This window comes from Dasypus novemcinctus, chromosome 17, assembly GCF_030445035.2.
Source record: "Dasypus novemcinctus isolate mDasNov1 chromosome 17, mDasNov1.1.hap2, whole genome shotgun sequence".
Classification (NCBI taxonomy): domain Eukaryota; kingdom Metazoa; phylum Chordata; class Mammalia; order Cingulata; family Dasypodidae; genus Dasypus; species Dasypus novemcinctus.
In genome coordinates, this window is record NC_080689.1 from 30862940 (window position 1) to 30888853 (window position 25914).

The window sequence follows — 25914 nt, forward strand, 5'->3', positions numbered from 1 at the left end:
CATTATTGGGTGTTAAAATAACTCAGGCTAAAGCTATTTCAATATCATTTCTCAAATTGTGCTGCAGCCTCTCCTGTAAACTGACAACTTTTCTGAGTAACTCATACAATATAATCAGTTATAATATTATAATTTTTAACAAAATGGAGGGTGAGAAATGGAATGCATATTATGTTAGGGTGTCTAACTGATTTTAACTCCTTTGCTAAGAAATAATTTCAGTTTTTCGAACATTTATTCTGAAATGAATCTTCCATATGGATATTTGTCTCATTATTTTTAAAGCATTGATCTTAAAGGAAAACAGTGCAGTAGCTTGTTTTCATTATCATGTTTAAATATTCTTTTAGCTCCCTTGGAAATCATTGACTAGCATCATTGAATATTATTACATGTGGAAAACTACTGACAGATATGTGCAGCAGGTAATTTTTTTCATATTGTTGCCAATATTATGCATAGTGTTTTCATATTTTTACCAATGTTATGCATATTATTAATATTATGAAGTTTCTGTTTAGGTCTGTATTTCTTAATAATATTCTTAATTTTAAATTTGCTTGCTTTTATCTTTCCTAGACTATTTTAAACTACATGGTTTCATATCTTTTAAGATAGTAATTTTATGATTTTAGTCTTAATATTGCCTTGATATCACATTTCATTATGATAAATATTTTGGAAAGATGACAGTGAGAGATACTGTAAGAGAGTCATTCTTTTCCTTGCTTGTAACTGGTACTTTGTCTTTGAGTGTAGTTGACAGGAATGTCCTAAGATGTGATGCTATAACAAACCTTTTGAACAAGTTATTTTTATGATGTATTGGAAATTTAGACCAATGCCATAAAAAAATGTAACTTGCATTGTTTTCTTAAAGACTTTTTGAGTCCTTCTTGTATGACATTTGTGTGGATATATCCCCTAATTCTTTGACCTTAACTGTGGTAGTTAATATTACTAGTTTGATGCTTTGGTACTATACAAAATAATAGTACTTTATATTTTTGTTCCAAATTTGCACCAAAATTTCTTTTTTGGTACTATACAATATTTGGTACAAATTTTTACATTTTTTTTAATACCGAGGTTAGGTATTAAACCCAGGACTTGTATGTAGGAAGCAGGTGCTCAACCACTTGAGCTCATCTACTCCCTCAAAATTAATTTTTAAAGCAGGGAATCATTTTATTTTTGAGTCCTTCTCAAATGCCTCTAACTCTCTTAATTATTTTCTTTTGAATAAGATTACTTTTGGGAAAAGGTACACTTTCTGAAATGACCTTAGTCAGTACTGTTTTATATCCATCTAATCACAGGTCACAACTGGTAAAAGAGGGGCAAAGGTATTTAACACAAACATTATTTTTCTGAAGTATTTGATTATACAGTTGGATGTTTTCAAAATGCATTTTAAGGATCACTTTTTTTTTAAAGTGCCATATTAAGTTGTTATATTGTTGAATAGAGAATAGTGACTAGGTAGCCATGATTTGTTGAAAAATTTCAAGTGTCAACATCATACACAATTCAAAAAGTGCTAATTTCAAATAATTGATAGAGTGAAGACCGTTTGTCATGGACACTTGTGTTGTTCAAATAAAAAAGGGTCCCTAAAGCTAGTGAAGATAAATGACATCATGGATGGTTAGAAAATATTTAGACAAAACCATTTCCAAAGTTTCAACTCTGTCTCTAAAATTTTCAAGTTGTTCCCCTAAATGTTTTTGTTTTCTCCTCACTGGGGAAATGAAGGATTACCTTAAATTCTGGTTTGTCTTATTTTTGGATATATACTGTATTTTATTTTCCTTCTTTATTTGCGTTTGTTATTGTGTTGGGTCAGTCCCTGGGATTGATTATATAATCTCTTTCCCATTCCTTTCCTTCCATTTGGCTTCTAATTGTTTCCAATAAAATCCAAGGTGAGTTCAGCCAGGCTTCATTTACTTCATTTCTACCAACATTTGAGAGCTGGAGGAGAGGGCCATGTCAATGATTACTTAATTCTATGTAGACTAGTTACCATCACTTTCTTTTGGTTGGACATACAACTTTATCATCCCTGAATATTTTTCTAAAATGAAAGATTATTTTCCTCCCAGAAGAGCAAATATAGAATAAAATATAATATAAATTTTAAAATAAAAAAAAAGACTATCTGTGGAGGAATGGGAAATAGAGTTGTTCATTGATTTGTTTTAAAAATATATGCCTAAATTATTAATACTTCTAGTTCTGTACATCAGAATCTAGTGACTTTTCTTGGAAATTAATGCAGTTTAAGAGTTTGCATATGATAGAAAAGCCTGCTTTACAATGATAAGTTTTAAATTATTATGCTTTGATATTTAATTTTCTTGTGATTTTTAAAAGATAATGAATTAATTATTAGGTATTATATGTAAAATATTTTATCCATCTTTTGAATTAGAAACGTCTAAAAGCAGCAGAAGCTGAGAGTAAACTGAAACAAGTATATATCCCAACTTAGTAAGTAATGGAAATCTTTTATTTATCATCTTATTATATCAGTACAAAACATGTCATTTTGTTTAGTGTCAGCCAAATTCGTGAAATTCTTTGTGTGTCTTAATTTCTTCCTCTGTGAAGTATGTGACTTGCTTTTCATTATACCACTTACCACGATTTTATAGAAAGAAAAATCAGCTGGCAAAAATCTCCAGGATAGACTAATATACAGATCAGGGGAAGGATGTTTATTTCCATCAACTATATACTATATATATACACATACAGAGATGCATATCTGCTAGCTTAGGTTCTTTTGTGAATAAAAATGAAATTTATTACAAATTTCTGTGTACCACTCCAAGATTATTCTCACTCTTTGACCTCAATACATTTGTTTTATACCTAGCTTTTTGATTAATAAATTTAGATATATTACTTAATACATATTCTTATATATGGGAGGCCTCGTGGACATTAAATTCCGATATTTACCTCAAGGCAAATAACAGATTTAATTTAAAAAGCATGTAATTTATAGGATCTGTAATTTTTATGAGCTGTAATATTCTTTCTACAGAATTGTTTCAAATTATGTATTTTATTTGGCTAATTTATATGAGGCACTCTCCAAAGAAAATACTATTGTGATTCATGTGCCTTAGATTTTCAAATACAAGCATACCAGCTTTCTTATACTTCACAGTGCTGTCACCATCAAAGGAAAAATGCATTTATTCAGTTTTGACTAAGAACCCAGATAATTGTTTCCATTCTGCTTTGCATTTATTTTGGAATCTTAATCTAATTCGGAGATCAGGAATTTACAGACATTGGGCCAAATCTTACCCACCACCTGTTTTTTTGTGAAGTTTTATTGCAACATAGCCATGTGCATTCATTTAAGTATTGTCCTCTGTGTGCTTTCTTTTTTCTTTTTTTAAAAAGATTTATTTATTTATTTAATCTTCCTCTTGTGGTTTGTTCCTTTCTTTGTTGTCTCTTCTCTGTGTTCATTCGCTGTGCATTTTTTCTGTATCTGCTTGTCTCTCTTTGTTGTGTCATCTCGCTGTGCCAGCTATCTCCGGCGCATGGGCCAGCTTGCTTTCACAAGGAGGCCCTGGGACATGAACCCAGGGCCTCTCATATGGTAGATGGCAGCCCAGCTGATTGAGCCACAGCTGTTTCTTTCTGTGTGCTTTCATGCTACAACACTATATTTGAGTGGCTGTAACAGAAATTCTGTTATGCACAAGACCTGAAGTATTGTCTGTTTTGCCAATTCCTGATCTGAGTGTGAATAACTTTCAGAACTCAAGACAGAGTTTCTAATCATGCTTAAAAAATTTTTCTAATTGTTTTAAATTATTTACATAAATAGTAGATATGCAGCTGCATTATTGAGTTGGATAAGAATGCAAGTGCCTTGATGAATTCCCCAATTAATGCTGATAGAATATAACAAATAATAGGTTAAGAATTATTTATTCAGTCATTCTATTGGAAAGCTTCCTGTGTGCAAAACACTCTTTCAGTGCTAGAAACAAAGTGTTAAGAAGACAGGCTGTTCTCTGGAGCTTATATTCTAGGGTGAGGGAGACCCCCTAAATAACTAGCCACCCAGTGCGATGAGTACTATGGTGGAGAAAAATAGCTTCTGTGAGAGTTTATACTGGGGGCCAGACTCGATTGATGCCACTAGGAAACTTCCTTAAGGAAAGGAGTTTACCTCAACTGTAGAGGATGAGGAGGAATTAGCCAGGTAGTACAGGCTTTCCAGGCCTGTGGGGTCCTGACATGGAAAGGTGCAGAGTCCTTTGATGGATCTCCCAAGACTGAGGAGCTGAGAGAAAGGCAATGTGAAAAGAGAAGTGGTGAGCTGTGGGAGGCTAGTACAGCAGGCAAGATTGAAAGAGTCTGACCCATCTGAAGAACAGTGGAAATGAATGTTAACAAGAAAATATAACGATTAAATCCGCACATTTAGAAGATCACTGGTTATATTTTGGAAAATAGTTTAGAGGAGGGAGGGTAAGAGTGGATGCAGGGAGACCAAACAAAATTCTTGAAGAAGTTGGTGATACCAGCTTGACCTAGAGTAGTGGCCCTGGGCTATTTGGAGGTTTCAATGATAAGCCTCTGGTTTCTGGCTCATACAGGTAAATGGATGCTATTCTCCAAGCTAAGAAACATGCCAGAGAATCAGGTTAGGACATGTTGAGTTTTTACTATCAAAGTAGAGTTAAATAGGCTGTCAGATATATTGGTTTCAAACTCAGGGGAAACTGGTTTTGTCTGGGGATACAAATTTGAACTTCATCAGCATATAGTACTGTATTTGAAGCCATCCATGAGATTCCCTAGGGAGAACACTAAGAGAAAAGACCTTGGCCCAAGCCTTGAGTAAATCAGTATTTATAGATGGGATGAGTAGGGGGGCTAGGGAGATGGATTGCCTAGAGAGCTACGAAGAAACCAGAAGAAACCAAACTCCACAGATGCTGAGAGAGCAGTGTATTTAAAGAGGGGAGTGAGATTAACAGGGTCAAATGCTGGTGAGTTGGCAACATGGAGGTCCTTGTAATCTCTAATGGAATGGTGAGGACCATGTATGAGCTGACGACATGCAGGCTGCGGATATTTGCAGCTCTCAAGAAGACTGACTGGGAAGGGCAGTTAGAGAGAGAGCTCTTGGCTTTAAGGGGAAGGTTGGGATAGGATAATGGAAGAGTGTTTTTAAATAGGAAAAATATGTTTCAGTGGTAAATAGGAGGGTCGAGGAGAGAGAATTAGCATACAGAGTCCTAAGAAGGGGAAGGGGAGGAGCACAAATGAGAGGAGTGATGGTTGGGTGTTAAGACAAAAGGAAGGACAATTTCACAACGAATCTTTAGAAATATTTTTATATATTTGTCTCACAGTAAAGTTTTATTCACATTGTCACAATGACATTAATCATTTGTCCCCTGAGAATTATCTGTAGGTACTTGGTTTTGCAGAACATATTTTTAATGATTCTTATGTCTGTATTCAGACTTCGCACTCTCATTTTTCTTTTGTGATTATTATAATTAAGGTCAGTGGTTTATGCAGTCAGATAGCATCCCGGGTTCATTTGAACAACTAAATTTGTTTTACTGTCATTCTTTTTTCAGGCAGCTCAACTGTAAATTTGTTTTAGCTCTTTTCAACACTTATTTAATCCTGGGTTAGATGTTAGTGTTTTTCATTTTTCTGGGAGCCCTTTTGGCATTTTATCAGTCATTTGTCTTTAAGGGATGATCAGTTCTATCTAGATATAGTAGATTTTTTAAAAAATAAAAAAATATTGTAACATATCATCTTTGGAAACCTTAAGTCATTCTAAATCACCCCTTTTACTTTTGTATGTTTTCATCCGAAAATGTAAGAAGGGAAATACATTCTGCCTTTATTAAACTGTATTTTTAAAACCAATTTCTCTCCAGAATTCCAGTGCTGACAGAGATCACTATAAATAACTGCCCTATTTGCAAACTAGGGAACTCAGGGCACATAGAGATTAAATGATTTCTTGAGGTGATGGGCAGGGGGAGAGTGTCAAGTTATAACAGCCAAAAAAAAATCCTAAGTCAGTTCTTTATCGTCACTCTGACTTCCTACTTTACAGACCAGGTTTCCATGTTAGATTTTGGCTGGAAAATGGAATTGTGGGAATGGAAACAGCAAAGAGGAAACTCCTGAGCTGATTCAAGACTCCTCAAGTGTTTTGATAGTTTTGATCTCTCATTACTTCAGTAACCATGGAAAGATAAAATATAGTTCACTTTTATTCATTTAGCATTCATTTCTAATAAATAATTTACTAATATATTTTGCTTATTTTCTGTCTTCCTCCTCTTGAATGAAAGCTCCTAGAGGTCAGGGAATTAGTTTACAAGGCACTGAATAAATATGTTAAATGAGCCATGAGTTTATTGGTGACATACCATGTGCCCAGAACCTGTGGAGTATTCTTGAGCCTAGCTTATATACAGGAGGAGCGAGTTAATTAGAGAGGTAGGGAGAAGTTAGCTATGCTCTCTATAAGAAATTGCATGTAGGCTCTGACAAACATCTCCTTTTTCCTCCTCCTCCTAAAAAAACCCATTTTCTTAAAAAAAAAAAATTAAAGAAACTCTAAAATACCTTTCTTTATTAGTTTTTCTAATTACAAATGCCACATAATTTTCCTCAGTTAAAATTCAAACATAATAGAAATTGATTACCATGGACAATGGAAAGCCCCATGAAATGCTGACTTCTCTGTAGGTATATCTGTTGAACATGCTGCCTCTTCCTCTTGTGAAGCCGCGTTGAGAGACAGCAGCTCTCACACCAGCAGTGGGAATGTGGCTGTGCTTTTCTCTAAGCCGTCAGGCCCAGGGGCAGCACTGTTCAAAGGCCCTACCTTTGGCTTTATTTGGTCCAAAAAATTGTTTCATTTTCTCAGGAGAATTTATGATTATAAGTCATAAAGCTTAATAACTTCTATCTTTCAAAAGCATTGGAGGGTATTCTAAGAAAATTGTATTTGGGTAGAGAAGAGATTTGGCTGTTTATTTGTTAGTGGCAGTCTGAGTTCAGTTTTTCCTGAACACACCTTTGTTTTGTAAAGATGAGTGGTTTGGGCTCATTTTAACATCTTGCGTTTCGGTTTATTTCTTCTTCACCAGACATTTAAAAATGTTTGTGTGCAGTTAAGATTAATCAGTGCTGAGATCAAGCGCCTTTTGCCTTGTTATACAAATCATTTTATCACCTCACTTTACATTTCATCGAAAGCAGCAAACCAAATCCCAACCAAATATCTACCAGCAACAGCAAACCTGGCGCTGTGAATGGAGCCGTGGGGACCACATTCCAGCCTCAGAATCCCCTCTTAGGGCGAGCCTGTGAGAGCTGCTATGGTAAGTTTCCTCCAGCATCGCTGTCTTTTCTCTGGTGAGGCCTGTCCTTGCTAAGTGCAGGGAGCTTTGCCGGCACTGTGGGCTGGGAGCTGTGCAGCAGCTGTCTCGGTAGAGCAGCTGTCTCGGTGGTGTAGCCGGTCATGGCATTTGGGCAGAAAGCAGAGCAGTGTACCCTCCGAAAAGAATAGATGCCCAATGTCACCTTCCTTCTGGAGCAGAGGGACCATTGCTTGCACACTTATTATGCTCCAGGCACTAAATTCAGACATTGGATTTCCTTTGATTTGCTTCCGTGGGGTCCCCTGTTGGCTGAGTATTCCACAGCCGTGTTTCCTCAATTCCGTTCAGAGTTGTCATTTGCTTTATACAAACCATGGTCCCATGATATGTACCAAATCCTTCTTGGAGTTTCTCCGTATAATTCTGTAGGAAAGACCTGTGTGTACTGAAGCTACTGTTCATCGTTCTCAGACGAGGTTCCCTCAGACCACCACTGTGGGAGATGCTGTCCTGTGGCATTTGCTTTTGGCCACAAGGCTCCCCCGTGCTTATCCCCGTGGAAACCTGCTAGAGGCAGTGTCAGTGTCAGATTGTGTTTGCCCGGGATGTGAAATGGGGCTGTTAATAAGGACTGTTAGCTATTTGGTATACTTACATGTTTACTTAAATCTCAAGCAATAGTTTAATCTCTTAATGGGGCACTGGTGACGTTCTCATCTGTTTCCTTTCAGTCAAAGTGACCTGGAGTGGGAGAGAAAAAGAAACCAATGTTTGTTGAAAGCCCACTTGGTGCCAGGTTTTTGCCCCCCTCCAGCTCTTTGGGTACAGATGGAGCCTACTGCCTTAAGGATACAGGAATGAGGGCAGCTTGCACACCTCCTCCCTGCTCCACCCCAGGCTTCAGCCTTAGAAAAGCCTTTTAAGACCAAATCGTATAATTATCTCTCCTGACCGCAGGGATGGTGTGAGCCAGACAAATTTCTGACTTCATAGAAATGGTACATGGGGATGTGTCTGACCATTTTCTGCACCATGGCAGCACAAAGTGAAACGATTTGGGGAAATTAGATTCTTTTGGTCAAGATTTTACATAGGTAGCATCATAAATGTCTTTGAATTGGGAATTCTTCAACTTTGAAGCTTAATTAATTTAAATGAAAATAAAAAGAATGCTGCAGACAAACTGTAGTAGATTAAAATGTCTTATATTGGTCCTCCAAATCCCTTTCACACTCATGTAGTCTCACATATCCCTTTAAATATTTATTTTGTCATTTTTATGTGTACATGACAAGACAAATAAGTAATTTTAATTAGTCTGTCATAAAATGTAGTTTAATATAAATATGTAAGATCTATCTTTGTAGAAGGATAGAATTTGGTGTTTTCTGTTTAGCAAACGATACTCTGTAATTGGATTTGAGTAAATTATCTAAGGGGAAAGTCATTTGTAGACAAATATTAAAATGACATGTCATGATAAGTTTGGGTGAAGAAATATATTACAATATGAGTGAAATTTTATATTCAGAAACCAAAATAGATCCACAACCTAATATTTAGACTTCCTAAAATTGTGCTTAAGAAAAATTAACTCAACTTAATTATTTTTAAATTATAAGCCCAGAGACTTTTCCAAAAATAACAAATAGTGGACACCCAGTATTATCTCCGATAAACTAAAAGGCAGTTTAAATAAAATGGTCACTGTATTTTCTCTTTTTGAAATAGTTTGTGAAATATTAGTCAGCACCTTGAAGTGCTGTATCAACATTTGATCTGATAAGGTTAATTTGCATATCTAGAGAAGAATGTTTTGAGGCAACTCACAGAGTTATAATTTTTACGCACCTCATTAACTTCTGTGTCAGTGTTAGTGTTTTCTATCTTAAACTTCTCATCCATGGTGGGAATACTTTAAATGTAATTTAAAATTTAGTAATTTAAACTGCAAAATGAAACTAACGCAGACTTGCAGTATTCATCTGAGTTTCTAAGGCTGAGCCTTCTGTGACATCAGCTGCAAATGTTCACTTGAAATGTATTCATAGTCTTGAAAGGGTTTCTGGTTTCAAAGAGAGAAACATTTAAATGATTATTTTGCCTATTGATTAAAATAAAGGAATGGAAAACAGATACCAAATACCATTCCTGCCTTTATCAGTGGGACTCCTGAGCACCTTTGAATAAACGCTGAGGGTTTCTAAATCATAGATTCGGAAACCTTGATGTAGATCTCTAATAGTAATAATACCTTTTTGAGAACTTATTTCCAGAATTTTACACAGTGAAAAGTAATTATGTCAACAGCACAATATGCAATGTACGGTGCCTCTCTAATGAGTCTTGAAAAAATATGTCTATACTGTACTTTTATATTTGGATTTTAAGCGAGGGAAAGAAAAATAACATTGTAAACTAAAGATGGCTTTGGAGTATTTTTGAAATATTTGATGATGTTTGTACTGATGTTACACATTAGTGATACAGCATTTTTTTGTCCTTCCCCCCCTCCATCTTTAGCTACACAGTCTCATCAATGGTATTCTTGGGGCCCACCAAATATGCAGTGTAGATTATGTGCGACTTGTTGGCTATATTGGAAAAAGTATGGAGGCCTGAAAATGCCTACCCAATCAGAAGAAGAGAAGTTATCTCCCAGCCCAACTACAGAGGTCCGTGTTTTCCATTTAATGTCATATTTGTCAATGGCTAGATCACTCCTGGGAAACTGAAGTACAATATAGGGTAATTTAAAAACAAACAGGGAAGCGGATGTGCCTCAAGCTGTTGAGCTCCAGCCTACCACATGGGAGGTCTATGGTTCAGTTCCTGGTGCCTCCTAAAGAAGACAGCGAGCTGGCATGATGTGCAGGCATGGCAAGCTGACACAACAAGATAAAGCAACAAGGAGAGACACAAGGAAAAAAACGTGAGAGACACAACAAAAGCAGGGCTTGGAAGTTTCCAGTAAGACTAGCAAGACAGCAAGCTAACCTGACCGCCAGGCGCTGCAAGCTGATGCAACAAGGTGATGCAACAAGAGATAAAAGAAGAAAAAAGCATCATCAGAGACACAGCAAAGCAAGGAATGGAGGTGGCTCAATCGATTAAGTGCCGTCCTCTCACATCAGAGGTCCCGGGTTCAGCTCCTGGTGCCTCCAAAAATAAACCAAGGAAACAGGAAGATAGATGGATGGATGGATGGATGGATGGATAGATAGATAGATAGATAGATAGATAGATAGATAGATAGATAGATAGATAGATAGATAGATAGATAAAAAATCTTTAAAAACAAGCTATTTTCATAGCTAAACATAGCAACATAGCTCAGCATGGGTGTGTAGAGAGCAGTGGAGACAAATCATATTTTCTCAGGTACTCAAAATATTGTTCTTTTGAGATTACTCAGACAAAAGAAGGATAATATATGTGGGAGGTGTTAGCGTAAACAGAGAGCTTACAGATTGAATATTTGTTTTAATTGCTTTTTTTGGAAACACTTTGCAAAGTTTAGATACTGTTGGAAAATGTGGGTTATTACATAAAATAACTAATATAATTCATACAAATTGAGTCAAATATTAAAATAATAAAATAGTGTTTTTTTTCCTATTGTGAATGTGATTTTGTTTTTGGTTTTTTAATTGGATGGGGTCACAAAACTATTATATTAGAAAGGCTTCCCATTCTCTCATTCCCAGGGTCTTGTCCGTAATTGGAATAAGTTACTATGAGGACAAAATCCATTTTGGACTGTTTCAGTGGATACCACCAGCCTGTGTATAGTATTCAGTCAGAGTACCTGCTCCTCAGGCTTCCACTAACACTCTAGCAGAGAAAGCTGGTAGAAAACAAGGGATGGCTCAGAGAATGTAACCATGCTTTTGTGATCCAGATATAACACAAAAGTGATTTCTCTGGTTCTTATCCATGTTTAACAGTCCCATCTTTGCTACAAAAACTCATGGTTGTTGGTTTTTTTTTCTTTTTTCTTTTTCTTTCAATAAATCAGTTTTATTGATACATATTAATAAAACGTACAATTCATCCAAAGTGTACAATCGGTGGTACTTGGTGTGATCACATAGTTGTGCATTCATCACTTCAATAATTATTAGAAAATTTTCATTATTTCAATAATAATAATAAAATTCTTCACCTCTCAGTCTCTCTGTTTCCCGTTATACATAGCTGCTATTTCTGGTTAATTCTGCACAATTATTTATTGATTAAGCATTTTTATTGAGATATACTCACATACCATACAATTTATCCAAAGTGTGTAATCAGTGACTTTTAGTATAGTCATAACGTGTGCATACATCACCACAAAAAAAATTTTTAGAAAAATGTCATTACTCCAAAGAGAAAAACTCCACAACCCTTAGCATTCCTTCCCCAACCATAAATAACCACTAATCTAATTTCATCTTTATAAATTGACTTATATTTTCAATTTATATAAATGGACTCTACAGTATGTAATACTTTGTGTCTGGTTTCTTTCACTTAACATAATGTGAGTTTTTTGTCTGTTAACATTTTGTAATATTAACATAACATTTGTTCAGCTTCAAAAAAAGCATCTTATTTTGGATTCTTAAGGTCAATTCAAAATCCAAGTATTGGGGAGCAGGTGTACCTCAGTGGTTTGAATGCCTGCTTCCCATGTATGAGTCCCAGGTTCAGTCCCCTGTTAAAACAAAAGCAAAGTGTAGTATTACACCCTCCACCCTATCCAGCTCTGGTCACTTCCTCCCAAAATGTGCATACTTTTTAATTCTCTGTAATATTGAGGGTAGGGCACTAAGTTATAGACACTTCAATGGAAGATTTAAGATTCGTACTTTTTCTTGAGCACGATATAAGTAGTACTGTGTTTTGACAAGTTCTGTGCTTTAAGTCTTCGCTGGTTTCTGATTTTGCAGGATGCCCGTGTCAGAAGTCATATGTCCCGCCAGGCCATGCAGGGGATGCCAGTCCGAAACACTGGGAGTCCAAAGTCCGCAGTGAAGACCCGCCAAGCTTTCTTCCTTCACACTACATATTTCACAAAATTTGCTCGTCAGGTCTGCAAAAATACCCTCCGGCTGCGGCAGGCAGCAAGACGACCGTTTGTTCCTATTAATTATGCTGCCATTAGGGCAGAATGTAAGATGCTTTTAAATTCTTAACCTTATGTGTTGTGCTTCTGACCATTTTCTGTCTTTCCCTTTCTCTCTCTTTTTTTTTTTTTTTGTTTGCAATAAACATAAGTTCTTGTGTACAGCCTTTTATTTGGTTTATTTTTTAACATTGTTTTTGTCTGCTGCCATTTGTATCATGCCAACCTGAAAAAAAATTTTTTGAGACCTCTGTAATTTTTATTAGAGAATAGTACTCAGCAAAAGATTGATTGGAGATGATCCTATCCAGTGGGATTTTGTGATGAAATTGCCTAAAGGGCCTTTTTTGAAGCCCCCTTACCTGTGAGGTAGTGCCACAATGTATTCCCTAAGATGGTGTTAGAATGAGACTCCATTATCGAGAGAGCAAAATCCAGTCTTCCCATCCACATTAATCAAGAATTGTGTGACTTTTTCAACCTCATTTTCCCACGATACTTTTACAGTTGTCATCCAACATGGAAATCCACGGTGCTTCATAATAGGCTATATTTATTAGAAGATTTGACAAATTAAAATTAATTGTAAAGTCTTTTGGTGAATTTTCTGAAAATACATATTTAGGTTTTAGAAGTTAGAGTCAGACTTTGTGTTTGAGCATTCTTTCTATTTGTTTAGTTTCCATTTCATAATCATGTGTCATATATATTTCCACATAACATTTACATGACCATCATTTCCAACACATTCAGTCTTGCTTATGTTTCCTTTTTTTTTTTTTTTTTTTGTTAGAACAAAAAAGGTCCTATGTGTCAGTGACTTGTGGATTGTTCTGTTCCTTGCACTGGAAAATGTGTCCATAATTTGTATGCTAACAACATACAAGCTAGTCTCGCTAGTTTTTAGTCATGTTCCTGGCTAGCATGTTAGGTGCCTGCAACTTTTTTTCTTTAAGGGATGAGAAAACTAACTTTCTGAAGCTTTCTGGCCTAACAGATAGGAAATCTTAAAGACCTTGAGTAGATGTTTTTAAAGGAATAAGGATTGAAAAACAATTTTTGTTCCTAAAGTTAATTTTCAGCAAAACAGATGAAAGGCATTAAATTTCTTCGATAAGGGGAGGAAAAAAGGTGCTTTGTAAAGGGAGTGACAAATGGTGGCAGTCTCAAGAGTATCATGTAGTGAAAATTAGCTACAGCATTAGACTCATGCATAATTGAGAACTTAGTCTCACATGGCTTGGAGCTGGCATTTCTGAGTTCATGGTCTTAGGTCATGATCACTTACCCATTTTAAGGAACTAGGAAATCAAATACATTCATATTCATCTAAACTGTTCTGATTTAGAACACATCAAAATATCATAAACATTTGAGAAAGAAAATGAATGAAATTCTTCCATTAAAATTGTTTGGGATCCAGTATCATCTTTGTTCCTGTGAATGGAAAAGAAACCATCCCCAACTAAATTGGCTACTGAGGAAGCTTCTGTTTCCTGTGACTCTTCTGTTAATTTCTCAGTTCATTTGCACATTGTCTTTATTTCATTATTCTTCAATGAATTATGTTTCTCTGTTGCCTCATTTTAATTTTTTTCTCAGTCAAAGGGCCATGCTTCTAAGAAAAAAAGAATTAGGATTATCTGTATTTTTATGAACATAGATTAAAATAAAAAAGAGCAGTCATTTGTTGTGATGAGATTCCAAGAGCTTATTTTATTACATTATATTTTGTATTTTTCTTCATTGGTCATCATGTTACATGTAGAATCAGATTCTTAGACTAATTAATTTTACTCCTGAGATTTAAAATTATAAGATTTTAGGAGTAGTGTTATTTTGGGTTTTTTTTTTGACAAGCAACTAATGAACTCTCTCTTTTCCCAGCATCTAAGTGATTCTTACACCATCTTTTCCCTTCTTACATGTGAGTTGTTAAAACCTCTTCAGCAGATCCCTTGATCTTGGCTTGTTTGTTCAAAGACAACCATGTCTGCTGTCCACCATCTCAGTGAGGGATCTATAAGTTTTCATTGATTTCTCAAAGGTGGTGGTGACACCCTCCCCACCTCACTGTCCAAAAAAAGTAGAAAATCACCGTGATGCACTATGAATGTGTTTTCAGGTCAGATGGAAGCTTATGGTGCTAAAACATTGATGGATGAAGAGCTCTAATTAATGCACTTTTGACAAATTGAACGACTTGTTGAGGGAGGAAAATAGCTTTCCATGTGAACCTGAGAGTTTTCTCTTTTATGCCCTAGAGAAGTTGGTTGACCCCTTCTATGGCTTCTGGCCTTGGCAGCACTGTCACAACCAATGCTGTGGCAGAGTCTGTGGGACAACAGGCTGCAAAAGAGTGAAGCAGTGAAGAGCAAAGGAGATAAACTCTCAGATCGGGGAGAGCATAGACGTACTATGGGTTCTTGATTTCTAAGTTAAGCCCTGTTTAGACGAAATTTAGGGGTGGGGGTTGGTTACAGCAATGCTCTTTTGTCTTATTTTCATTAGGAAACCTGTGTTAAGAACTATAGTAGAGTAAACAGGGCACTCTGCTTGCATACGCGTACAATATCTCAAATCGTAATAACATCTGTGGGAAGGGGGACTGGGAGGCTGAAGGGAAGAGGGGAAGGAGACTTACCATTGTTAATCCTTTTAAACATTTTGAATTTTGAGCTGTGGGAACATATTTTCTATTCAAGATAATTAGAAAACTGAAATAAGTATATAGTTAAACTACCATATGTTTAGAAAGGTATACATGAGATATAGATGAAAATAAGATTTAAAAAATCAGTTTTGCCAAATAACTATTTATTGTAATATATTATGCCTTTCTATGAATATAAAGTCCATGCCCAAAATTACTAATGTTGGTAGAAAGCTCAAGCCAGTTTTAACACCTAGATAGTGCTTATCAGAAATGGACTGGTAGATCAAAATTGTATCCTTGGTAAGCTCTGCAGACCGAAACATTGCACCGTCTCTTCTCTCCCTTGACCTCCCATTCCCCCACCCCCAGTAAAAAAAGCTATAATGTGTGTTGTCACCAAACATTACAAGATTGTCAACAAGATATCCAGGATCACCCCACACCTGTTGAACACAGGATTATCACCCTCTGAGATTCGACCTGCTCAGAGACTCAGTTTAAATAGAAGTGGATGAATTAACAATGTTCCATAGATGCTGAAGTTTGCCTAGAGAAGTGGATCCAACTAAAGATTTCTCAGCCAAAGTTACTGTTGTGTAATAAATTGTATAAACATCTGTGAAATTTTAAACTCTAATATTAGAACAGTTTGGTTTAGTTTATTTTGATAAAATTTTGGTAGAGATTTTATTTTTAATAATAATTTGTGTATGAGTAGATACATTGAAATCTTATACAGATTTTTAAAAATATGTATACAAATCTCATCCCCATTCCCATTCCTGGTTTACCCTCTTCAAGATAACCACTGTCTATCTGTTTAAACCTAGTCTGTGCATCTTTTAAATTACTTTAAAATTGTTTGTTTTGGTTAAATATGTATAACATAAAAGTAACCATTTGTATTATTTTATTTTATTTTTCAAAGATTTATTTCTCTCCCCTTCCCTGCTCCACTTCTCCCCCTCCCCAGTTGTCTGCTCTCCGTGTCCATTCACTGTGTGTTCTTTGCTTGTATTCTTGTCAGCAGCATTGGGAATCTGCGTCTCTTTTTGTTGCGTCATCTTGCTGCGTCAGCTCTGTGTGTGTGCAGCACCACTCCTGGGCAGGCTGTGCTTTTTTCGCACTGGGCGGCTCTCCTTATGGGGTGCACTCCTTGCACGTGGGGCTCCCCTATGCAGGGGACACCCCTGTTTGGCATGGCACTCCCTGTGCGCATCAGCACTGCGCATGGGCCAGCTCATCACACGGGTCAGGAGGCCCTGGGTTTGAACCTTGGACCTCCCATGTGGTAGGCGGACGCCCTATCCATTGGGCCAAGTCTGCTTCCCAGTAACCATTTTTAAGTGTTCAGTTCTGTGGCAATAATTATATTCACAATATGCAGTCATCATCACTATCTATTTTCAAAACTTTTCTATCACACCAAACAGAAGCCCTGTACTCATTAAGCAGTAACTTTTTACTCCCACCTCCCCTAGGGGGAGATAACTGCTGATCTACTTTCTGTCTTTGTGAATTTGCATATTCTAGATATTTCATATTAGTGGAATTATACAATATTTACTTACCCTTTTGTGTCTGGCTCATTTCTCATAGTGTAATATTTTCAAAGTTCACCCATACTATAGCATGGTCAAAACTTCATTACTTTTTATGGCTGAGTAATATTCCATCATATGTATAGGTCACATTTTCTTTATCCATTTGTCTGTTGATGGACATGCGAGTTGTTTCTACCTTTTGGCTATTGTGAATGATTTTGCTTTGAACATTGGTGTTCAAGTATTAGTTGGAGCCCCTGCTTCATTCTTTTGATTGTATAAAGTAGTTCTATATTTAATTTTATTGAGCACTTGTACCATTTTACATCCTCACCAACCATGCATGAGGGTTCCAATTTCTCCACAACTTCCTCAACACTTGTCATTTTCTCTTTTTTTATTAAGAGCCATCCTAGTGTGTATGAAATGGTATCTCATAGTTTTGATATACATGTCCCTAGTGATGAATAATATTGAGCATCTTTCCCTATGTTTGTTGGCCATTTGTGTATCTTTTTTTGGAAAAGATACACTTTGCCCACTTTTTGATTGGGTTGTTTGTCTTCTTAAGTTTTAGGAGTTCTTTATATATTCTGGCTATTAAACCCTTATCAGATAGATGATTTGCAACTATTTTTCTCTCATTCTGTAGGTTGTCTTTTCACTTTCATGATAATGTCCTTCATTGCACAAAACTTTTTATTTTGATGAAGTCCAGTTTGTTTCTTTTTTCTTTTATTGTTTGTGCTTATGGTGTCAAATCTAAGAATCCATGGCCAAATTCAGGGTCATGAAGATTTACCCTATGTTTCCTTTTAATTTTTTTCTTATGGCTTTAGCTTTTATATTTCGATCATTGATCTGTTTCAACTTAATTTTGTACATGGTGTGAGGTGTAGAGGTCCATTTGGAAATCCAGTTTTCCTAGCACCATTTGTTTAAGAAGACTGTAAAGAGAAACACGCATTTTGAATTTTGATAGTCATTACCCAGTTGTCCTCCAGAAAAATGATCAAGTTACACTCCTACCTACAATGTCTAGAGAATGCCTGTCATTCTAGAATCCTGCCAGCAGTGTTATCAATCTTGAGTAGCTTAGATGACATATAAGTTATTTTTGTTTGTTTTTCTTGTTAGGAATAAGAAATCTTTGCATATATTTGGTAGTCATTTGCACTTACTTTTCTCTCAACTAGCTTTGTCCCTGGTCTGTTTGCTACTGGATAGGTGGCTTATTATTCTTATTATTCTTACTGACTTATGGATACTTTTTATATTTTAAGGACAATAGTTCTTAATCTGTGATATGCAATGAAAATATTTTCTCATTTGTCTTTTTAAAAAATGATGTATTTTCCAAGCGGATTTTTAAAAATGTAGTTGAGTTTTTCAAATATATTTTATGGTACCTGGGTTTTGTGTCTTGCTTAGAAGTGCTTTTACAATTCCTGTATTCTATATAAGAATAGAAAATTCTATTGGTGATTTTATTTTGACTGCAATCTTGACAGCCCATGTAAGATGTTTTGTGAATTTTAATTCAGTATGTGCTTCTTGAAGTTCTTCTATTTCATTTTCTCTCCTAATATTTCCATAACTTTTCAGGAAAATATCCATGAGTAACAATAAAAGTAACCCTTTCCAGGTTTACATCAAGGGGATAAGAGATCATTTCATAGGAAGCCAAAGAAATGTGCCTTCTGTTTGGTCAGATAACTTGAGCGAGATGCAGATGTTCTCCTGTGCAGATTTTGATTCCTTTTGGTTCTTTGGACATTTCTCGGGTGTGCTTTTCTTCCTTTTCTGTGCTCTTTTTATGATACTAATGAATAGTCTCTGCTTAAATAGAGTTAATTGAGTAATTTGGGGACTGACATGTGGCACCACTGTTTGGCCTGGTCTTGACCAAGATTCTCTTATAACTAACTCAAGCATAGACCTGGTAATCCTGCGTTTATGATAATTCCCTCAGGGCAGAGAACATTTTTCCATTCGTATTCAGGGCTTGTCACTGGGTAGCTGATGTTGAACAGTGACTACATTTTCTTAACACCTTTCTTCCCAAATTCTTCATAGCTGAAACTGATAATTCTTGCTACCAATAGTTTCTTTAAAGCACAGTAAAGAGGGTTCAGTGAAATATGGATCCTTCTAACGGGCTTAGATTTTCCATTCAGCAGTGCTCTGTAATATAAATTATCACTTGGAACATCATGTAATTAATCTTCCTTATGAGTAATTAGTATAATTTAAAAGAAAATATCTTTGAGTATTTTCTTGATGACCCCTTTCATGGATTTGTTGATTCTTGTCAAGGTGGCAGTGATACGGGAACGTGTTTCAAGCCCTTCAGTTGCAGCCGCACCGGCCCTTTTCCTTTGGACCTTCCTGGACTGTGGAATAGAGCAAAGCTAATATTATTACTGGTAAAATAACAGTTGTCTTTGTTCAAGATGGTGAAGAAATACTCAAGATAGTTCATCCACTCTTTATATATATTTTTAGGTATGGTTTAAAAAAATTTTTTTTAATTTTTTAAATTTCAGAAGTTGTGAACTTAAAAAACAGTCATGCATATGTGTAAATTCCCATGCAACAGCCCTTCACCAACACACCACATCATTGTGGATCATTTGTTACAGATTGTGAGATAATATCATCAGACTCTTAATACTAACTACGGTCCACAGCATAATTTAGGCATGTTTTTTCCATACCCCCTTATTATTAACATAGTACATCTTTGACATTGGTTCAAGAATATTACAGTATTGCTGTTAAAAATACATTAATTGTATTTTTCCCATGCTTCTCCATATTCCCACCACCCTGCAATAGTGACATACATCCATTCTAGTTCACAGGACATTCTTGCATTTCTAGTATTTTTTAAGATTTATTTATTTTATTTAAAAAATTTTATTTCTCCCCCCTCCCTTCATCATCTACTCTCTGTGTCCACCTGCTGCGTACTCTCCTCTGTCCACCCGTACTCTGATCAGGCGGCTCCAAAACCGATCCTGGGACGCCCTGGAGCGGGAGAGAGGCAATCACTCCCCTGCGCCATCTCAGCTCCTGGTTTGCCATACCACCCACTGATTGTCCTCCATATCTCCCCCAGTCGCACCATCCTGCTGCATCAGCTCTCCACGTGGGCTGGCACTCCTGCACCAGGCAGCACTCCCCGTGGGCCAGCCTACCATATGGGTCAGTCTGCCCCCACCAGGATGCCCTGGGCATTGAACCCTGGATCTCCCACATGGCAGATGGGAGCCCAGTTGCTTGAGGCACATCCACCTCCTAGCATATGTTCTGTTAACCACAATTTTCATCAATCTCTGGGCTTGCTGTTAGTCAGTCCTTAGATTATTCTCTAGTTTTCTTTCAGTTGACATTTACATCCCTAGACTACCCTTTTCAGCCATAATCTCATTTATAAACCACCTGCTACTCACTGTAACTTGTTACCATAAATTCTATCCATTTCCATACATTTACAGTCAAGTTAATTAAAGTTTATACATACATTAAGCATCAGTACTCCTCAGCCCTCCTCTTATCTCCTAATAGCCTATACTCTATGTTTTAACTCCATGAGTTTATTCTGTATTTAGTTCATATTGGTGAGACCATGCAATATTTGTCCGTTTGTGTCTAGCTTATTTCACTTGGGATAATGTCTTCAAGATTCACCCGTGTTATCTTATGTGTCCCAATTTCATTTCTTCTTAATGCAGCATAGTATTCCATCATATGTATATACCACATTTTATTTGTCCATTCATTGTTGATGGACACCTGAGTTGTTTGTATCTTTTGGCAATTGTGAATAATGCTGCTGTGAACAATGGTATTTGCATGTCTGTTTGTGTCACAGTTTTCAGTTCTGGATATAATCCTAGTAGAGGAATGTCTGGTTCATTTGGCAGTTCTATATTTAGCTTCCTGAGAAACCACCAAACTCTTCCACAGAGTCTGCACCATTTTACAGTCTCACTAGCAGTGAAGGAGTGTACCTATTTGTCCACATCCTCTCCAGCACTTACTGTTTCCTGTTTGTTTTTTTAAATAATGCCCATTCTATGTAATATGGGAGGATATCTTATCATTTTGATTTGCATTTCCCTAATAGCTAATGATATGAAACATTTTTTCATGTGCTTTTTAGCCATTTGTATTCCCTCTTTGGAGAAATGTCTATTAAAATCTTGCCCATTTTTAATTGGATTGCTTTCTCTTTTACTGTTGTATGATCTCTTCATATACAGTGGAACTCAAGCCCCTATTGGATATGTGGTTTCCAAATATTTCTTCCATTAAGTGGGCTGCCTTTTCACCTTCTTGACAAAGTCCTTTAAATCACAAAAGTGTTAAGTTTGAGGAGGTCCCATTTATCCGTGTTTTCTTTCATTGCTTGTGCTTTCAGTATAAGGTTTAAGAATGCACCACCTACCACCAGGTCTTGAAGATGGTTTCCTACATTTTCTTCTAGGAACTTTATGATTCTAGCTTTTATATTTAGGTCTGATCCATTTTGAGTTAAATTTTGTTAGATGTGAGATAGGGGTCCTCTTTCTTTCTTTTGACTATGGATATCCAGTTCTTTCAGCACAATTTGTTGAATAGACTGTTCTGCCTGAGCTGGGTGGGTTTGACAGGCTTGCCAAAAATCACTTGACCATACATGTGAAGGTCTGTTTCTGAACCATCAATTTGGTTCCATTGGTTTATATGTCTGTCTTTATGCCAGTACCATGCTGTTTAGTTGTGGGTTGTTTTTTTTTTTCTTTTTCAAAGGTTTATTTAATTTATTTATCTCTCCCTATCCCCTTGCTGTTTGCCCTTGCTGTGTGCTGTGTCTTTTGGAGGCACCAGGAACCAAACCTGGGACCTCTCATGTGGGAGGGAGGTGACTACTTGCTTAAGCACCCCCATTCCCTGCTTTGTTGTGTCTCTTGTTGTGTTTTACCTTGTGTGTCTCTTGTTGCATTATCTTGTTGCGTCAGCTCACCATCCCTGCCCGTTGTCCCAGCTTTCCATCCTGCTCATCCTCTTTTAGGAGACACCAGGAACTTCTGCTCCCTGCTTTGTTCTGTCTCTCATTATGCTTTTCTTGTGTCTCTTGTTGCATCATCTGGTTGTGTCAACTTGTTGCATCTGCCCACTGAGCTAGCTTACTATCTTCTTTAGGAGGCACCAGGAACCAAACCAAGGACCTCCTGTGTGGTAGGCAGGAGCCCAATCTCTTGAGCCACATCCGCTTCCCACCATCCTGTTTTTACCAGTGTAGCTAGGTAATATGATTTAAAGTCCAAAAGTATAAGTCCTCCAGCTTAGCTTTTCCTTTTTAAGGTGTTTCTAGCTATTTAGGGCCCCTAACCCTTCCAAATAAATTTGATAATTTTGTTTTCCATTTGTTTAAAAAATGCTGGTGGAATTTTTATCAGGAATGCACTGAATCTGTATATTAATTTGGGTAGAATTGACATTTTAATGAGATTTAGTCTTCCAATCCATGAGCATGGAATGTATTTCCAATTGTTTAGATAGATCTTTTAAAAATTTCTTTTAGCAATGCATTGTAGTTTTCTGAATACAATTGCTTTACATCCTTGGTTCGGTTTGTTCCTAAATACTTGATTCTTTTAGTCGCTATTGTAAATGGAATTTTTTTCCTCACTTCCTCCTGAGGTTGTGCTTTACAAGTATATAGAAACACCACTGGTTTTTGCATATTGATCTTGTATCCTGACACTACTGAAATCATTTATTAGCTCTAGTAGCTTTGTTGTAGATTTTTTGGGACTTTTTAAGTTTAGGATCATATTATCTGTGAATAGTGTTTTACCTCTTCCTTTCCAATTTATATGCCTTTTATTTCTTTTTCTTGACCAACTGCTCTAGCTCGAACCTCTAGCCACTATATTGAACAACATTGGTGACAGTGGACATCCTTGTCTTGCACCTGATCTCAGTGGGTCAGTCTTTCATCATTGAGTACAATGTTAGCTGCATCTACTCTTTATTTTGATGAATAGAGAAGAACAAAAGTTTTCTCTTGTCCTCATCCCCAATGTAATGTACATTTTAAGTGAAATAGTAAGAAGGAATTATTTAGTATTAACTCTCAGTGATTTGACAGGCATCTTTTAATCCTTACTGAGTTTGGGTTGCTTGTTAATGTTTTTTCAGATCTCTAAAAATGCTCTTAATATTTCTGCCTGTATTATCACTGTTATTCCACAACAGGTGAAAAGCTTCATAGCTTAATTTTCCCCACCCAAAAGCGATTTGCTGAATGGGAGGAAAAGAAATTGGATCATTTGTAGCTGTCATTCGTTTGATAATAATTAGCCACTGGTTGGGGTACATATTCAGATTCCTGTTATTTGAGGCTCTCTGCAGTATGCACTTTGTTTTTTTATTAATGTCATGTTTTTTAAAATGCGATTTTCCTAACGTCTGTTTAATAGTTAATAGAAAAAAGTTTCCTTGGTGAAACAGGGCTGGAGCTCATGAAAAAGTTCATTTTTATTTTAAATTATTTGCAGTTCTAGATTGAATTGTACGTTTTAATAGTTCAGAGTTCCTATGGACATCAAAGGAATATCCTGTATGTATGTCTAGAAATATGATGTCTTAGCCCATAAAAGGAAAAATTGGGTCCCTAGGACTCTCCTCTAGTAGAATTAGAAAATCCATTTCTTAAATATTTGGATGTGAAAAAAGACATGTACTAAAATCACTTCTGCTAAAACTGCTCTGTTAAGCCTTGTGACAATACCTGCAAATTAAAAAAAAAAAAGTTTCAATACATGTTTTGTTTTGTCCTTGCAAAAACTCTGTTCTCATAACTTAACTTTTGGGTAAGAAAAGCATTCATGTTCCATATCTACTCTTTTCCATCCAAATGACAGCAAATTAAAGTATAGAGAGTATTTTGTGTTATACACTTTATTATTTTTTTTCTGTCTGAAATGTCTTATGGTAGGGCATGAGCAGTGTGATGAGAACTTTAATGAGATAATATCCATCCCCACAGTATCTTCCTATTCTGACTGATGGATCAAATACTCTGTCTGCAAACAGGTAACCATTTAAATCTCAGCACTAATGATATCATAGTAGGTTATGAAGGTTAGGAAACCAGTGATAAAACCAAATGGCCCATTATGATGCTTTTGAGACTCGTTTAATGGAATTGAGTTTTGCCATGATGGTTAAGGCTTTGCCGTGGGGACCTCTCCATCTGGGTCAGGGATGGCCTTGTCGGTTACTATTGTCAGCTGCCAATCTCGTCTGCCATACCAGATTCATCTTATATTAGGACTTGTTCCACCTTGTACTTTATGGAATTTTTCTTCTATATAATGTAGAAATGCAGTGGCTAGAAAGGAAGCCTATTTCCATTGCTTTTCAGATGGGCACACACAGTAAAGAAGAAGCGTATAGCCATGTTTATATGGAACTTTAATATGAGGATTTTCCAGGTAAATCCCTCATTTGATAATTTGGAACTAGAACTGGCAAAGATTTCCTCAAACCCAAAGGGAAATTATGCAGGAGTCTGGTGGATATTTTGCAGTGGTAGCCACTTGCATCTTTTATTCCCACAGTGTGCGATGGTATAGATTGAGAAATTGGCCTCATTGGTTGTCTTCATGTCTCTTTTTCTCCTCAGATGCAGACAGACATGCTGAACTATCTGGAAGTCCACTGAAAAGCAAAAGCACTAGGAAGCCTTTGGCATGTATCATTGGGTACTTAGGTGGGTATTTTCTAATGAGGAAAAACAAAGAACAATTTCTCTATGTTATGGATATTTGATCATTCTAAATGGACATACCTAAAGTCAAGCCTTCTAATTAACTGAAATTATATACCTTCATATGCATAGTAAATTTATTTTGTTTGGGAATCTTTTATTACCAACACACACGCATATATACACACACACTCAAAATACATGTAGAATTACAGATATGTTTATTTGGTTTAATTACCGAATAAAAATGTAGTGTGCATTGATGGAAATAAAGAGTCTAAAGAAAAAGAAAGAAAAATTAATCACTCAATTATTACTTAGAGGATGAATATTCTTAATTTGATTTAGATCCTTCTACTGTTTCTACCTCACCTGTTCCTCTACCCCCCCACAATAGGGAAAGATTTGTTTGTGAGATTGAACTAAATTTTAACTTACCTTTAAAAAAAATAGTAACGGATGAGTTTCCAAGGATGATAGTTCCATTTACATGTTGAAATAACACAATTACAAATAGTATGAAAAAAAAGATTACTAGGCAATAAACTCTTATTTTGCACAGTTATAAGATAAATAATGTACAAACTAATGGTGCCTAATATACCTAGAAGCAAGAAAGGCATGTTTTTGTGCTTCTGATATTTCTTGCTTTTCTGTTTTCTCAGCAAAGGTGAAATATGTACTCAGAGTTGCGTTGAACCTTATTGCTCTGTCAGAATGATTTGTAGTTATGAAGTCTTCAGACTTGAGATATCCAATCTTTCAAAATTCAAAGTGTAGCTTTGAACTTGGTATATTCTCTGGTCCTCATCACAGCATCCCAGGAGTCAAAACCCACAGCTCCCTCTTTGAGGTTACTCTGTCATCTTATTTCTTCTTTTCTTCCTCAGGGTCTTAAGCAGTGCTTTGATACCCCCACCCCCAATATCACATGATTATTATGGCGGGCATGACTTGGGTTGTGGCAGTAAAGTCCTTGAAGGTTGCTGTCTGTATTCCTTTGCAGGACCCAATCCTAGAAGCCTCTTCCCACCCCCTGATTCTAGGAGCCTCTTCCCACAGTGCAGGAGAAAGTTTCTGATCATTAAAAAATAGAATATAACATTGTATATTAGTCAGCCTTTCCATGGGTAATTGTGTGTTCCTCCTGGGGGCGAATTGGTATCTGCCCCTATCAGATAAGTTGTAGTGTCCTTCCTTGCTGAGCTACATTTTTACACAACATATTTCTGAGTGTTTACTGTGTACAAGACACTACGAAGTGATTTGGAGGACACCAAGTTGAGAGCGCCCTTACCCTCAAATTTGTACTGTCTGTTAGGGGAAGGACACAGGTAAGAACTCTGAAACTAAGGATTCAATCATACTATGAAAGAATTCAAGTAAAGTACTTTGAGCACTTGGGGGAAGGAGTAGCTCTTTCTGGTGAATGTATTAAG

General features: G+C 36.4%; 1 protein-coding gene across 10 annotated transcripts in view; it reads left to right on the top strand.

The window, feature by feature from the left end:
- Window positions 1-25914, top strand: part of MTA3 (metastasis associated 1 family member 3) — a 217856-nt gene that overhangs the window by 173058 nt on the left and 18884 nt on the right. For 5 of the 10 annotated variants that reach the window (XM_058278468.2, XM_071208792.1, XM_058278470.2 and 2 more), the window contains 6 exons: window positions 351-425; window positions 2435-2493; window positions 7276-7400; window positions 9924-10075; window positions 12335-12557; window positions 24392-24478. In XM_058278468.2, the coding sequence (XP_058134451.1) occupies window positions 351-425; window positions 2435-2493; window positions 7276-7400; window positions 9924-10075; window positions 12335-12557; window positions 24392-24478 (721 nt within the window). Of the gene's footprint in view, window positions 1-350; window positions 426-2434; window positions 2494-7275; window positions 7401-9923; window positions 10076-12334; window positions 12673-24391; window positions 24479-25914 lie in introns of those variants that run through there. The other 5 variants (XM_058278469.2, XM_058278472.2, XM_058278471.2 and 2 more) reach the window with 2 other exon arrangements.